Source organism: Perna viridis, chromosome 11 (genome assembly GCF_037379345.1).
Source record: "Perna viridis isolate PV_CMFRI_1.1 ecotype Kerala chromosome 11, ASM3737934v1, whole genome shotgun sequence".
Taxonomy (NCBI): domain Eukaryota; kingdom Metazoa; phylum Mollusca; class Bivalvia; order Mytilida; family Mytilidae; genus Perna; species Perna viridis.
The window spans coordinates 20,639,429-20,656,855 of NC_142455.1; the positions used below are offsets into that span (position 1 = coordinate 20,639,429).

Sequence of the window (17,427 nt, forward strand, 5' to 3'; positions counted from 1 at the left end):
GACGATGGATAACAAACCTTACATTATTTCTTTTTGGAATACCATAAGGGACATTACTACCAAGATTGGTTCACATTTGAAGTCGTAGATATAATGCACACCGGTCCACTATCAATGTATTTTTAAAAAAATGTGTCTAACCTTATCACTATAAAGCAGGAAATATTTTGAATCTACAAAATACGCCTTAAGGTTCTTTTTTTGTTTTGTTACAGAACACAAATACGCTTAAGATATATCTGTATTGATTTTTTACTATAACATAAAACCTACGAAGGGTGTACCTTACCGTACGTCAATCAGAATTACGATAGGTTTGTGCTATAAAATCTTTGCAATGCAAAATACACGATATTTGTTACAATTTTTCACTTTCATAGCATGTGAGGAATATTATTCAATTCATAAATTGATAAAAGGATCACTTTCCTCATTTTGTGTGCATCTCATCTGTTTAATTTTCAAGTGCTGTATTGGAGACATACTAATTTTAAAGAGGTAAAGTTATGTTTTTATTATCGTTGCTTTTGGGCAATCGAAATTATACAAATATGACGAAGGATGTGAGCAAGACAGGTGCAGAAAACAAAATCTGATGTAAATTAGTATCGATCAAATTTAAAGGAGTTGCTGTAGTGCAATTCAAGAAAACGCCCTCCTTACATATGTACGGCCGTTTTAAAAAAATCACCTAGTTAACATATATGAAACTTATATCAAATTTAGGTCTTGAATTGGTCTATTTGGTAACAAAATTAGGACTATTTTTCTTCACGTACATCCCGGGAGCATTTATATTACACTATAACACAAATGGTTAAACGCAAAAAAAAAGAATCAACAACAAACTCTTCATTTATATAGCATTTTTTTATTTAAGAAAAAGCAGTATACACTTTACTTCCATATCTCAAACTCTAATCAATATAAACATAATTAATCAGATATATATCATATTGCCGACAGCCAAGTGAGCATAGAAAATAATCAAAGAAAGAGGGGGTTAGTATGAAAGAAAAACAAAAATTTAAAGACCAAGTTTCTGTGAGACTGACATTCTCTTATCTAATGTGTTTTCGATATAACCACCTTTTACAAAATCAGTTTTCCATCTCCCATGTCTCTTAATACACCTTTCATTAACATCAGATTTGGTAGCGGCCGTAGCCCCACCGGAACGTAAGGAATGAAGACCTAGATTGAGACTAGGTGCTACTGACTTAAGCCTATTAACAATATTATCTTTAGCTGTAGTATAACTAATTGGTTTGTTTTTATATATATGTTTACAAACACCTTTAGATCTAAATATCGGTTTAAAAACAAATTGTTCAGTTTGAGAATCTAATCCAGTTAATCTTAAATAATGAACATACGTTCTATATGGACAGGCAATAGTTTGACCTTTTGAAATATAAATCTCGTTGCCTTGTATGTATTGATCTGTTTTACTACTACTAATCGTGATTTTTAAATAATTGTCAAAAATATGAATATCTTTACATTTGATTTTACTGATTTCATCAAAACGAAGAAAACCGGGATAGGACAATAACATCATAGTAAGGTCTATGACTACTAAAATGTCCGTAGAATGTTCGTAAATAGAACAAAGTTCAATGAGCATTTCATTATTTACTGGATCTTTTTTGTTTACGGGTTTACCTTTAAGTCTTTTAATTGATTCTAATGATGATATAACAAAAGAATTGTTTGTAGGATCAATGAAACCGTTAAGATTATGTGCCAATTTTATGGAATAAACAGCTGAATTTACTACACTAAGTGAACAATGTTCGTCTATTAATTTAGTTATATAAAGAGCTATATGTACAGGTTCCGCTGGTAAATCGGATAAGTTATATTCGTTTGCAAACTTTGTCCATCTGTTAAAAATATAGAAATACTTTTTACTAGTGTTCTCGCATTAAGAATCCACAATAAAAGATGTCATTTTTCCGGCTTAAATGTACAATGGATCTATGGTAACACCACTCTGGATTATCGCTGTTTCCACATTTCGTCTGATATTTAGTCCTGAAAAACGACATAAGAAATAATCAAAATATAATTCTAAAAGCTATCATATTGAGCTTAAGTTTACATTCGCCAAAAATCCCGTTTTTCTACAACTACAACTTTGTTTTCTCTCAGATATTCCATATCTTTTATAAAGTGAGCTATTGCTTTTTGTGTGTAAATGAGAGGCCAAAAAGGAGCAGATTTCCATTCTGGAATAATTAATGTACATTGTGCCTGGTCTTGTTAGCTTTTTGTAAAGACGAAACAATCAAGTAAGGGGGTGGAATAAGCCAGTTTATTTCGTTACTCCAATCTTGTGTGAATGTATCTATTGCCTCAGTGTCAGGGCAGCAATACTTGGAATTAAATCTCTTACATTGTATGTTATAATGTGTAGCAAATCTACCGATAATGTACGGTCCCCATTTCTTGTTAAGATATACAATCTATGAATTGACCAATCATCACAGTCTGATTGTCTGCTCATTGCATCAGCTTCTTTGTTTTCTGACCTGGGAACCCAATTCAAATTAAGATTTATATCCCTATTGAGACATAAGTTGTGTATATCTGTAGCTACGCTTTGTAATTTGGATTTTCTGCTACCCACCTTAAGTATCTGAGAAACATTCACATTGTCTGTATTTACGTTTATTTTCTTACTTTCTAGAACATTTGCTTTAGTAAGCAAAACTCTTCTGACGCATTCTAATTCGTGCCATGTTGAGCTCTCTGATTTTTCATCTCTAGTCCAATTACCTGTTACCAGACCTACGAAGTAATCACATACTTCCTGGACTGACAAAATCCCGCAAAGCCTACATCTGAGGCATCACAAAACATGTCAAAGTCTGAAACAAATTTTACATCTACTTTGCTGATATCTACACCCGATTCGTTTATCTTTCTAACTGAGTTATCCCAAAACAAAATTTCTGTCAATGCTGACTGTGAGATTTTTACTTGAGCATCCCAACCTGCTCTACCCATAATACATTCATACACATATCTTGTGCAAAATCTGGCTTTGTCACCAATGACAATTTGCATTGAAATTAACTGACCAACTATGCTAGCTAAAAATCTAGCCCTAAATAATAATCGGCCATTAGTAATTTCATTGCATAACTTTCTTATGCTGTTTTCAACTTTACTGATTCTTTCTTCTCTTAAAAAAAACTTTCCCTAATTTTGTGTACCATATGTAACCTAACCATTGAATTCTTTGACTTTGAAACCAATTACGTTTTTCATGAGCTATTAGAAAGCCAAATTCTTGTAATTCATTATTGACGTCAGTACTAGTTTTATAGCAACTATCAAAATCGTCATCATCTTCTAGACCGTCATCTAGAAACATGAATATACGTTTTCCTTCTGATCTCATGTGTTTAACTACCTCCCTCGATACTTTTGAAAATATATACCCTGCTGTAGCGATGCCAAATGTTAAGACATTGAAAACAAAATATCTAGTTTTTGTGTCAAATTCAAACGAAAACCCAAGAGATGTTCTGTGTATATCAATAATTTCAATATGATGATAAGCAGATTTTAAGTCATAACTAAAAAGGAAATCATCAGTTTTAAATAAATCTCTTGCAATTTTCGTATCTTCATATTTCTGTCTAAATCTAAATATATGTGGATTTAAATGTCTGCAGTCTAATACTAATCTAGGCTTGTTTTTATTGTAGGCCACAATGAGTGGATTCACAACTACTGGTTTGTCTGCTACTTCAGTAATACATCTTTTCTTCATTAATGTCACAATCTCAGATTTTACAAATTCTGGATTATCTAAAGAAGATTTGTTATTCTTTAAAACAATCGAATCCGGTTCTGTTTTGAATGATATTCTGTATCCGTTCTCGATAACATCAATAATATGTACTGCTAGTAATTGATTTCCATTTACCTATGTGTGATTTCAATTGCCCCACAGGTGTGATAATAACCGTTTCGTATCTCGTATTGTTTACGGTTTTTGACAAGTGCTCAGTTTTGTCATCATGAATACAAGCATTTGAACATTTTGTGTATTGACTCTCATTCTTGAGCGATAAATATCACTACGCCAGGTCTCGTAACGTTAATAAAATATTTTTTTTGTTTGTAAGAACGGTAGAAAACGAAATAAATGACTAAATTGGCAAGCTCATGAAATCATTATTATCACATATGAACAATCATGACACATGCAACACTGCTTTGCATACCAAATGAATTAATTATTCTTTCCTTAATTGGAGAACAAAACATTCAAACTTAAAACAAATGGATGATGTTTAAATAAATTTTTGCATAATAACAATCATGTCGATTTGTTTTTTCAAAGCAGTGTATTATAACGTTCAAAATGATTAACGACCATCAATCGAAACGTATTGAATGTGAATACAATTATGATAAAAGTTTAGGATGTTCGCTGCTCATGTTAAGCCATTTTTGTCAGATTTTCGGACTCTTCTGGATTCATCGATTTCATTGCATAAACATATTCTATCCACTCCACTTGATCCCTCACATTCCTTTTCATTATTTTATTAAACACACCTGAAAAAACAGAATAAATCAAATAGTTAAATTTTATATGCTTATATCTCATTCCGGAATACAAGCACACTGCCCCATCATTGCTCCTACTCATATTGATGCAGTATGAATTATCAACATCAATTGAATCAAACATATAGGAAGATCTAAACCTAAAACTTAATTGTACACGGAAGTAAGCAAACACAAAATTGTCAATCAAGACAGCCAAATCAAGCGAGAGGTTCTACCATGTGTAATACAAGGAATAAAGCCTCAGTATTTATTGAAATTTAAAATACTGCAAAGTTTTACCAATACAATAAATACAATCTAATATATTGTTGGGTCAGACAAGTCTGAACACGTGGTTGCTCAATACCCAAGGGACCTTATATACACTAGCAGTGGTATCGACCTAGTGGTATTCAAATAAAAAATGGAAATAAATGTAAATTACAAATTTCACTATGCTGTACACGTGTTTCAAGAAGTAACCTGTCATCAACAGTATTATAATCACACCTTACAAGATTTCACAACCTCTTGAAATCCTTATTTTCATAAAATAGAGCAGCAAACGTCTTAAAAAATCAAACATCACAAAATATTGAGCAATTTCTTTACTAATCGCGGTATTTGAAAGAAATACGCGAGATTATTCGAGAAACTAAACGTGATTGGTGTGTAGATTTCTGTATGAAATTTAATAATGTTGTAAAGCTACAACTACAGTTTATGCTTAAATTGCAAAGGAAATATATGTCAAGATCTGAGCATTGGTAATGTTCTTTAATTGTTTTAACTCTAGTTAACTCAGTCAAACAAAACATAAAGTGTCTAAATGTTCTTTTCATTTAAATAACTCAGCATGAAAGAGCAAAATTGAAGGTAATGAATGTAAAATTTAGAATTATACAGAATTATGAAATATGTATGCCATTTAGTAGCACTCCGTCTAAGAATCATTCAAACTGTTATTCATGGTGGGAAAGCATAAATATTTTTTTCATATTTAGTTATAAATGTTTACGTAAACAGATAGTGTGTTTTTATTACAACTCTTGTTCACAAGGGATATAAATCATATAGAATTCAAATTAAGGAACAAACTCTAACAAATAGGCTTTTGGAAGAGGGTTATGTTGCTACAAGATTTAAGTCATCACTACAGAAGCTTTATGGTCGTCTTCATGAACCCGTGGATCGTTATGGTGTATCCATCTGCACTATGACAGCTGATTTATTCAACGGGTCATAGTTTCCCTTTCCTCGTTTGTCTACCCGGACTTGACTTTTTATGAGGAACGCGGCGGGTGTTTCTAGAAAAACAGAGGACGTGTTTAAAGTCATTCGAAGTCTGATTCTTTAAAAAAATGATTGTCTAAAAATATTTTTGTTTCTGTTCTGTTAGGTTATTATTTTTTTTTATATTTTTTACAGACAGCTTACGTTAAAAACTACAACAATATCGAATTCGTACAAATTTTATTCGGAACCTTGAAATAAATGAAACTTTAAATGGATTATATCGCAGACGCTTAATAACATGGGCAGAATATACGCAAATTAATTCAATACAGAGCTGACAAACACAACGTTTACAAATCTATAATACTTTGTTTCCTAAATTGGCAGTGTCTAAATGTTCTTTTCATTTAAATAACTCAGCATGAAAGAGCAAAATTGAAGGTAATGAATGTAAAATTTAGAATTATACAGAATTATGAAATATGTATGCCATTTAGTAGCACTCCGTCTAAGAATCATTCAAACTGTTATTCATGGTGGGAAAGCATAAATATTTTTTTCATATTTAGTTATAAATGTTTACGTAAACAGATAGTGTGTTTTTATTACAACTCTTGTTCACAAGAGATATAAATCATATAGAATTCAAATTAAGGAAACTAACTTTGTAAAAGTACAATATATACTGTTAGATTTTCAATGTTTATTATCTCCTTAGAGCAGACTGATTGGAATGAATAATTATACATTTCATCACACAGACATATAAAGCAACTTATTAACACAAATTAAAACATGTAGCCTTTTTTAGGGGGGCGTATTACTTATGAAAGAATTTGCATGTTGATTGATTCTTTCAACGACTGCTACTTAACACGTATAAAATTGAAATTTTAGATGCATCCACATTCGACGCATGTCGACCGCAATGGCAAGTGGATACAGCATAAGTAATGGTGAGTTTGATCACAAGCAGATAAACGCATATACACAAGTACTTTTAAAAAACTGCAAATTATTCTCAATCATCATCACGAAACGTGTTTTTTTCAAGTTTTTGCAAACCGAAAAACAGATTTATCCAAAGAGATTGTGGAAAACCATAAATCTGTACTATCCTCTTTTGGTCTCTCTACTAGGGACGATGATTGTGATTTACCGTCTATGTACTGGATTCCTAAACTCCACAAGAATCCATACAAACAACGTTTCATAGCTGGATCTGCAAACTGTACCACCAAACCTCTTTCAAAACTTTTAACTTCTGTACTCACAACTGTCAAAGAAGATCTTCTTTCCTACCACAACACTTGTTACTCTCGTACTGGTATTAATTCAATGTGGACTTAAGAAGAACATTATACATTGTTGTTTTTCCATAAACGATGGTACACTTAGATACATGTATATATATATATATATATATATATATATATATATATATATATATATATATATATATATATATATATATATATAGTTTTTGGTAGAGATTCCTCATACATTGTAAAAAAATAATTCCAAATCATCGCGCTAGAACTCTAACAAATAGGCTTTTGGAAGAGGGTTATGTTGCTACAAGATTTAAGTCATCACTACAGAAGCTTTATGGTCGTCTTCATGAACCCGTGGATCGTTATGGTGTATCCATCTGCACTATGACAGCTGATTTATTCAACGGGTCATAGTTTCCCTTTCCTCGTTTGTCTACCAGGACTTGACTTGTTATGAGGAACGCGGCGGGTGTTTCTAGAAAAACAGAGGACGTGTTTCAAGTCATTCGAAGTCTGATACTTTAAAAAAAATGATTGTCTAAAAATACTTTTGTTTCTGTTCTGTTAGGTTGATTATTCTTTTATATTTTTTACAGAGAGCTTACGTATAAAACTACAACAATATCGAATTCGTACAAATTTTATTCGGAACCTTGAAGTAAATGAAACTTTAAATGGATTATATCGCAGACGCTTAATAACATCGGCAGAATATACGCAAATTAATTCAATACAGAGCAGACAAACACAACGTTTACAAATCTATAATACTTTATTTGCTAAATTGGGAGAAATTGACGACTTTGCCAACATATTTCTGCAAATACTTAGAGAGACGGATCAAGAAAATTTACTTGACGACACAGCAATACACATAGACGGTACGATAATTATTCGAAAAAAAAAAAAAAACGCCGATTGTATTACTATTACTTTATAGGTCAAAGTAATCAGATAAGCATATATTGTTTTTATTTCAAAACCGAAAAACGAATATTGATAAATATGATTTAAAACAAAACAACATCAAATTAAACAATCAAAACAAAACAAACAAACAAACACACACACACCAAACAAAAAAAACAAAAACAAAAAACAAAACAAAACAAAACAAAACAAAAAAAAAAACAAAAACAAAAACAAAAAAAAACCACACACACACAAATAAAAAAAAAAAACAAAACACAAAACAGAACAAAAAAAAACAAAAACAAAAATCAAACAACAAAACAACCAAACACACGCAATTATATGATACCGACTAATTAATTATGATATGTTTCTTGAGATATCTTATATGGTCATGTTCAAAGATATAGAAGAATGTACCCCTTTATACTAATTGTGTTCAGTAACAGCGTTGTGATGCATTTTAACATTCTTGACCAAAGAATCCTGTATAAATCACGTAGAAATATAGATACAAAAATCTCTGTCTATTCAGAAACATAACTTGTGTCAGTTGAAAATGATCCGTTTTGTTTCATTTTAGATGGACTAGACAATCTTCAGTTAGGGCTTACTATTGCAGACGAAGACGAAGAAGCTATTTTACACTTGCATTGATGAAAAAAAAGGATGGCGTGTAGAAGCAACAAAGAGTTTCTGGTGACAAATCAAGATTTTGTACAAAATTGTATTGCTTCTGGAATAATTGACATACACGAGCAAAATGATTCCTTGTACATTCAACTCCGTACGCCTTCCAAAAACACTATTTGGAAAAACGACAAAAAAGCAGATCGAATCAAAATAATGACTTTGCTTGAAACACTACACTTTCCAACACAAAAGTATGGAACCATTGATGTATACAAAAAGGCTTCCTCTGAACCGTTTAATACGTTCTTTGGTAAGGTTACACTTGCAGTTATTGGGTAGGCTTAAATGTTAAGGAAGTCAACGTTCTGTCGGAATGTTGAAGGCATGTTTGTGACCCTTTCTATCTGCACGTCGTGAAACGTATATTGTTCCCATTTTAGCGTGTTTCCTATCTTTCATTACATGTATCGTACATATTGTATGTGTGCGTGTCATTGAATTGTTTTACATGCAGGTTTGGATACAAGTTTTTTTTTAGCTATGATCAGTGGCAAAACTTACTCCTCAGCCATTCAGTAAGAAGTATTACTTATCGATTTCTTTTGAAATTTTCTCATTTGGCCCCGCTTTCAATTCAAACTCATTTAACTGCCGACATATTTCACTGTTGAATAAGTAATATCATGGACTTATTATTTTACTTTCATATTTGTTAACACACACACACACACACACATAACACACACACACACACACACACACACACACACACACACACACACACACACACACACATATATATATATATATATAGAAGGATCTGAAAAATTCCCAACGATGTTAGGACTGTCAAATTTGCGATGCAAAAGTTTGGTCGTTCTTTACGCGGGACTCGAACTCGTACCGCTATTACATCTATGGCAACACCGCCTGCACAAAGTCCAGCGCCCTAGATCACTCGGCCAGCTAGGCTATATATAAAATATAGCTTTCACTGGTTAGGTCATTCTTCCTCGTAGGATTAATCTAGGGCTGTAACTTAGTACACGATGTATGGTAGTACTGGACAGTTCATTTAAATGTTGTTATGTAGGATAGAGGATCACATAAATGATACATGTCACAACAAATCAATATTATACAAACGTCTAAGAATGTGACAAATATATTCGCTTTACTGCTCCATCGGATCAAATTGATACAGGGAAGATAATGTTAACGCATAGAAAGGTCTGAAAAAATACCTACAAGGTTAGAACTGTCAAATTTGCGATGCAAATTTTTGGTCGTTTCTTTCGCGCTACTCGAACTCGTACTGCTGTGACATCCATGGCAACACCAACTGCACAAAGTCGATCGCCCTAGACCACTCGGCTAGCCAGGCTATATAAAATGTAGCTTTCGCTACCCAGGTCATTCTTCCTCGTAGGATTACTCTAGGGCTGTGACTTAGTACACGATGTCCCATAATACAGTGTACCTAATGTTTTTTTTTTGTATGGCTGTAACAAAAACCTTGATTTCGTATTGATTTATTTTCTCACGATCAAAACAATTATTCACTGCCTTATCGACCAAACGTTTTAAAAAATGACCAGTCATCGAACAACTCTTTCAAACACAGTGTTTGTGTCGTCAATATGCAAGGTTGAAAATACTGATGTAATACTGATTCTTTAATTGTATGATGTATACATATTTACTTCTATATATATATTTGGTTGATGGAGGTACGTTTCCATTTAAGTTTTATTTGTTCATTATGCAAAAGACAGCGTAAGTTGTTGGAACGTTTGTCTGGTCCATTAATCGATATTGCAATGAAATGTGTTTAATATGACAGGAACTATAATGGGGATTTACTGACATTAGCTAACTTTTAGGGTCACACGCGGTCGATGTTAGTGGCTAATAAAACCATTGGTTGTTGGCAGAAGAGTACAACCTTTGGGCGCTTGACAATAACTGGGTCAGAGTATGTCCTACTATCGAATGGGCTGCTGGGCTGGCCTTTATGACGTATTCAAATATATGTACTTATTAGAGAACAACCACAATTTGGCCACGTATGTTTTTTTTTACAATTTAAATAAATGTTATTACTACCATCTAATAGATTATTTTAGAACCTGTTGAGATTGGAGTCTGCAGCGTTCCTAGTTATCTTTTCTCTACCAGCAATAGACGGATACGAATTTGCATAGAATTAAAAAAAAGAAGAAATTAACCCTTCACGAGTTAAAGTAAAGTTATTGATTGAATGTTTACTTTCCGTAGAAATGAACCTCCTGTCTTAACTTATTAAGTCTGATATATTTTGGCTGGTTATATAAGGTAATTATGGCGGGGAACATTTTCCACACTTTCTCCATTATAACTCGTCAAACAATCGGGGTCAATTGAAGCTTTTGTCACACTGAAATACAATTTTTGACCAAAATTTCCGTTTCTAATTTATCAGCACCAATTTGAAGGAATGATTAGATTTTTGGTGTTTGGCTTAAGCATGAATACCTGTACTGTGTCTCCCCTTTCCAGCTTTCTAGGTCATCTAGTGCCTGTTGTCCAAGCGTCTTATTCTTGTTTACAGTGTAGTATCAGGAAATCTTTCGTCTTAGATTTCTTAGCACCCGTAGAAAGGAATGGTGAGATGTTTGGTGACACAGTATATGTACTTGTATGGGATAAACTTCCTATTTTATGAGCAGTGGGGAATGGGAGATGGGAAAATGGGGAATGGGAGATGGGACAATGGGGAATGGGGCACTGAGAATAGGGTGCATGAATAGGGCAATGAGGAATGGGGCACTGGGAATAGGGTGCATGAATAGGGCAATGCGGAATGGGGCGAGGGAATAATTCTGATTGGTCAATCAAAAATATTTGTTCTGCCTTTTCCCGCAAGCAATGCACCTATCAATTCTATGACAGCAGTTTAAAGATTCTTTTTTTGAAAAGCTTGCTATAGAGTAATTTGTAATGATCACAGGGTCCGTAGTCATTATTCATTGACTTTTTTTAAATATTTATCGGAAGTACATTTAATTTCCAGTCATTATGATATCTAAACATATGTCTTTTTTTTCAAATTTGGTTTAAAATAATTTTGTGTCGGAGACACTCGCATGATTTTAATATTGACAAATTAAACATATTGAGCAATAATAAGAAGACCTTTAAAAAAATGTCATTTGTCGCAACCTCGGAGAGGATAATAACATTGTCAGTTTTTTTTTTAAATAATTTTAGACCATTATTGAAATTAAAATTGTTTGCACCCTTACAATCTGCAGAAATATATCGTATTTTGAGAAATTGGACTGAAATTAATGTGTCACAGCCACACATATGATTCATATTTTGACAATTTTAACATTTTAAGCAATAATATCAGACCATAAATGTAATTTCAAGTGTTCGCACTCATTTAATTTGCAAAAACATTTCATTTTCAAGAATTTGGTTTGAAATATATGTATTAAAACCACTAACATAATACTGATATTGACAATTTTAACATTTTTTACAATAATTTTAGACTAATAGGTATATTAAAAGTGTTCGCACACATACACTTTGCAAAATTATGTCATTTTGAAGATTCTTGACTGAAATATGAGTGTCGCAACCACCAACCGGATACTAATATTGCCATTTTTAATTATGTAAACAGTAATTTTGGACCATTATTGATATTAAAATTGTTTGCATCCTTACAATCTACAGAAATACGTCATTTTTGAGAAATTGAACTGAAATTAATGTTTCACAGCCACACATGTGATGCTTATTTCGACAATTTTGACATTTCAATCGATAATATAAGACCATTAAGGTAAAATGTAATTCTAAGTGTTCGTATTCATTTAATATATAAATATCTCATTTTCAAGAATTTGGTTTGAAATATATGCATAACAACCATCAACATAATACTGTTATAGACAATTTTAACATTGATTAGAATAATTTTAGACTAAAAGGCATATAAAGTATATGAAAAGTGTTTGCACACATACATGTACACTTTGCAAAAATATGTCATTTTGAAGATTTTTGACTGAAATATGTGTGTCGCAACCCCAACCGGATACTAATATTGCCATTTTTAATATTTTAAACAATAATTTTAGACCATTATTGTAATTAAAATTCTTTGCAACCTTACCATCCACAGAAATATGTCATTTTGAGAAATTGGCCTGAAAATAATGTGTCGCAGCAACATATATGATTCATATTTTGACAATTTTAAACAATAATATCAGACCATTAAGGTAATGTTAAGTGTTCGCATTCATTTAATTTGTAACAAAAAATCGCATTTTCAAACATTTGGTTTAAATTGTATGTATTACAACCACCAACATAATACTGATATAGACAATTTTAACATTCTTTTCAATACTTTTACATTAATAAGTATATTAAAAGTGTTCGCACACATACACTATGCAAAGATATGTCATTTTGAAGATATTTGATTGAAATATGAGTGTCGCAACAACGCGGACACTAAAATTGCCATTTTTAATATTTAAACAATAATTTTGGACCATTAAAAATAAAAAAAAATTCGCACCCTTACAATCTGCAGAAATATGTCATTTTTGAGAAATTGCACTGAAATTAAATTGTCACAGCCACACACATGATGTTTTTTTGACAATTTTTACATTTTAAACAATAATATCAGTCCATTATTGAAATTGAATTTCTTTGCACCCATTCAATTTACAGGAATATGTTATTTTGTTTTTGTTGAACTTGACTGAATATGTACACATTTTGAGAAGAGTTTTTAAATTTGAATGGGGGATGGGGTATGGGGCAAGTGGGAAGTTTATCCCATATCGAGTTATCCACAAATGGTCAAGATCAATTATTACAACCCATTTTTTTTATTTTGATGTCAGAAACAGGCCTGTATGAAATTATAGTTTGCTATACACATTGAAAAAGGACAAAAGTCAACGTAATGATTTAGGTAATGACAAAATTGACATGTATTTATAATAAAGAAAACTTTTTAATAATTATGTAATTTCATTTAACTAAGAAATGACGTCTTCGTATGCATGTAAATAATAGATATTGCCTGTGAAAATGTTTACTTATCAAATCGAATTTTGCAATCAGAGATGTGCTTGATTTTTAATATCAATACGTTTCATCTAAGTTTTTTATTTATCTTCTCAATATTTTTTCGAGAACAAGAGTACATTATGTGCAAAATTTTGGATTGACTTTTCAAACTCGAGGGCATTGGTTCGTACATAATACTCCGTTCCTGGTTTACCTACTTGATAATTTCAGTTATGTTTCACAGGTTTACTTTAGAATCATAATGACTGAACGATATACATATGCAGTCATAGGGCATTTCTGCAAAAATAGAATTGTGTGTATATACATGTAAATTGCAAGTCATTTGTGTGTTTTGGGGGAATATTGATCCTGTTTTGTGTGCATTGTTAGCATTTTTTTAATATGTTAACTGTCTTACCTACAGCTGTTAGAGACGGTCTTGAGTCAATCTACGAATTTTGTTACTCTCGTAGTATTGATGTCAACTCTACATGAATCCCGAAAAAGATCTTCAAACCCTCAATGTTAATTATCATCGGAATTCAAAAACGTCAATACATCTTTATACTATTTTCTAAATACTTATTTGGAATTTCGAGGCGTTAAACATCGTTGTTACTCCCAAAACGATGGAACTCATGGATACAAATACGTAGTAATGAAACATAGTCTACATATCTCGTTCAAATGTTTCAAAATCATGTTCATACCTGATAAGATGTTGGAATGTTTTATTACTTCATTATTGTTCAGTATGGTGAACACGTTTTTCGACATACAGTTGGCATTTTAATGTGGACAAATCGCACTCCGCTGCTTGTTGTCTATCACTTACATAAGACTGATGTTATAGCTGATCTGATTCATAAGAAGGAGCGTCCTTTAGTCAATTCATTTTAACTCATTTTCCGCTACACAGACTTTGTATTGAAAGGAAAACTCATGAACATACTTAACAACGACTGCAATGACTATTCATAATTACATATTGTCAATTTTCCTTTCATCTTTGGCAACATCCATTCAGCATCTACGTAAGGATTTTTCATATCATAACTGATACACTATGCCAGAGCTTGCCGAAATTATGTGGACGTTTTGAACCGTGACAGACTTAATACAGTTAAGACACTGCAAAACAGGGTCATATTACAAAAAAAGATGAAAGGCATTACCAAAGAATCTTTATTGTCGTCATCAAGAACTTGTGAATCGTTATAGTTTACCTCGATCAACAATCTCTCTGATTGAAAGAGTAATCAAGGAAACCAAGGTTATAGCGGTTATCAAAAGAATGTAATCCAGGGACAAAGACCAGACATGGAAAACAGACATACACAACAAAGAACATAAAGTAACTAAAATCATACATACAAAGTAACAAACCAAATAAGCTACTCGGACTCAACTAAAATCTTTTTTGTTTATGTTTGTTTTCCATGCCTGATCCTTGTCCCTGGATTACATTCTTTTGATTACCACTATAACGTTGGTTCCCTTGATTACTCTTTCGGCAAGCATCATAAATATTAAAATATGTAATTCCATCACAACGTATTAGATGTTGTTATTATTATGTAGTCCATAAAATTCCAATAAAGCATTCACTTACGATAATTAAAATACAATATGTCATTAGTTGTGCATCATTTGTCTGTGTATTAACTGTTCTTTTTCAGTAGACTCTGAGTTTGTACTCCAAAAACAAGAGGCTTGTTGCTGTAGGTAAGGGGTTATGTTTTTTCCCGCAATTATCATTAGCTTAAAAGATGCAATAACTAAAAACTTCTCTGAAAACTTCTAATATGTGATTTTTATCTGAAACTTTTAATATTTAATTATCGACTTTTCTTAATTCAATGATAGCACATGACATAATAAATAGTAATTGTATTTTCAACATGCATTATTAAAGATTGTTGCAAGAACATGAGATTGCTCTAAAATTTCAAAAACTATATGTCGTTTGTGTGCTAAATGACAAACGTTATCCTTAGACTTTTTATCAGTCCCTAGACCGCTGAAAATGCGAGATCATTAATTTGATCAAAAAATAAATAATAAATAAAAATAATGATAAAAATAATAGACCAAAGTGCACAATGTTTTAGCATATGATGATATATGGATAATTACGATATTTATCACGAGCTGTTTACATGCCAATTAAAATAATTGATTCGTTTCTGTTTCAGGTGCATACAGAGAACTATTGTAGATGATGAAGAATATATACTTGATCAAATAGAAAGAGACGTTATATGTCTGACTTTTAAGTCTCACAATGTTTCAGAGTTTCTTAGAAGTGTTTGTTTGTACAATCGGCGACCAAGAGAGCAAAGAGCAAGGCACTTTTTGCTTTATGTAATGCAGAATGATCCTGTACTGCAGACCTTTTATCAAATATGTACAAAAAGGGATTTGTTAAGAAAAGCCCTTGTGAAATGTGAATACTGCAGATCAGAAGGTAGCATTACTGATAGATAAGCTTAGCTTATAATTGAAATGTAAATGGCAACTCAAACTATGTTCATAACGTTTAAGAAACGACAAAGTATAATATTTTGACACTATACTATAGACATGCAAAATTCGCAAAAAGTGTGTTTTGTTATTTATAAATATACGACCATAAGTGCCAACAAGAACAATGATGTCGGGATTATGACTTACATAACATAATAATATGATTATAGTGTGATTCTCACACTGTGAAAGTAAACTGATTATTAAATACCATAGAATTAACACATGTTTGGCTCATCCACGAAAACTACAAACTTCCACAGTATGCTATTTTTGGTGTGTTTTCATATGATTATCATACATTGTATTTTATGATGATCATATTTTAACTAAAAATATATTAACCTTTTCAAACTCGATTTAAATGATAATCACATGTAACTCTTTCGTCTGTGTATACAAATGCCTGATCCAAATGAGTATCATATTACGTATATATATATATTCATTTTACGTTGTCAAATATAAATTTTGGATATCTCATTACATACACGATACAAAAATCAAAATTGCAATCAAACTTAATTTCCAATGTACATGTATTGTTTTATTAGAACGTTTTACGTTCAATGGCTTTTGTATGTGACTTTATCTTGCAAAAAATTACTCTTTGGGTAGTTCTACTCAAAATTATGGTCGTGATATTGAATATTGACTATATCATCGGTTAACATAGAGTTTAATAAATAGTTTTAATTTTGGAAATACGATTTTAGAAACCCAATTTACATTTTACACAAGGTATCATTTAAACTAAGGAGTACATTGCAAATCCTGTTTTTTTATGGATAGTTTAAAAGCTGCATTGAATTATTGACTACATGAAGTTTGTAGCAATGCTTTCAGATATTACGTATTAAATATGAACATCTGTGAAAAATGTTTCAATTTTATTTGTTCATATCTGCAGGTGCTGCTCTGTTGAAACGGACTAATGTTCCAAACAAACAACATGACCGGTTTAAAATTAAAAAGTAAGAATTGATATTTAAAGGTTAAAAAAAAAGTCCTGCATCGGGCAAATATTTCTTAAAAACGCACATTCTGGCTTCCATTACATATAATTAGTTACTTAATTCGTTCCCCATTGTTTTTGCTCATCTCGCCCAAGGATACGTTTTCATTTATACACTATCTCCTTATCCATTTACAATTCTTTTCACAGCAATATCCTTGATGTTGGAGA

General features: G+C 31.8%; 1 protein-coding gene and 2 pseudogenes across 2 annotated transcripts in view; 1 reads left to right on the forward strand and 2 right to left on the reverse strand.

Annotated features, from left to right (window-relative positions):
* Positions 1–294: 294 nt before the first annotated feature.
* On the forward strand, positions 295–17,219 carry LOC148603294 (uncharacterized). The gene is made up of 8 exons (XM_088553382.1): positions 295–314; positions 3,720–3,747; positions 6,706–6,764; positions 7,679–7,963; positions 8,578–8,937; positions 15,395–15,440; positions 15,911–16,182; positions 17,152–17,219. Exons 5-8 carry the CDS (start codon positions 8,664–8,666, stop codon positions 17,217–17,219), a joined length of 660 nt encoding a protein of 219 aa, XP_088409508.1. The 5' UTR covers positions 295–314; positions 3,720–3,747; positions 6,706–6,764; positions 7,679–7,963; positions 8,578–8,663.
* Positions 850–17,427, reverse strand: part of LOC148603295 (uncharacterized) — a 133,990-nt pseudogene continuing 117,412 nt past the window's right edge. Inside the window, exon 2 of the transcript XR_015916434.1 lies at positions 850–2,037. The product of XR_015916434.1 is annotated as an uncharacterized LOC148603295 (transcript). The remainder of the gene's footprint in view (positions 2,038–17,427) is intronic.
* LOC148603296 (uncharacterized) lies at positions 2,037–4,088 on the reverse strand (annotated as a pseudogene).

Excerpts from the sequence above, each read along its gene's own strand:
- LOC148603294 (XM_088553382.1), top strand. The coding sequence starts at position 8,664 with ATGGCGTGTAGAAGCAACAAAGAGTTTCTGGTGACAAATCAAGATTTT. Across the intron at positions 8,938-15,394 it reads ACCGTTTAATACGTTCTTTG|TAGACTCTGAGTTTGTACTC; the intron begins GTAAGGTTACAC and ends GTTCTTTTTCAG. Across the intron at positions 16,183-17,151 it reads TGAATACTGCAGATCAGAAG|GTGCTGCTCTGTTGAAACGG; the intron begins GTAGCATTACTG and ends TCATATCTGCAG.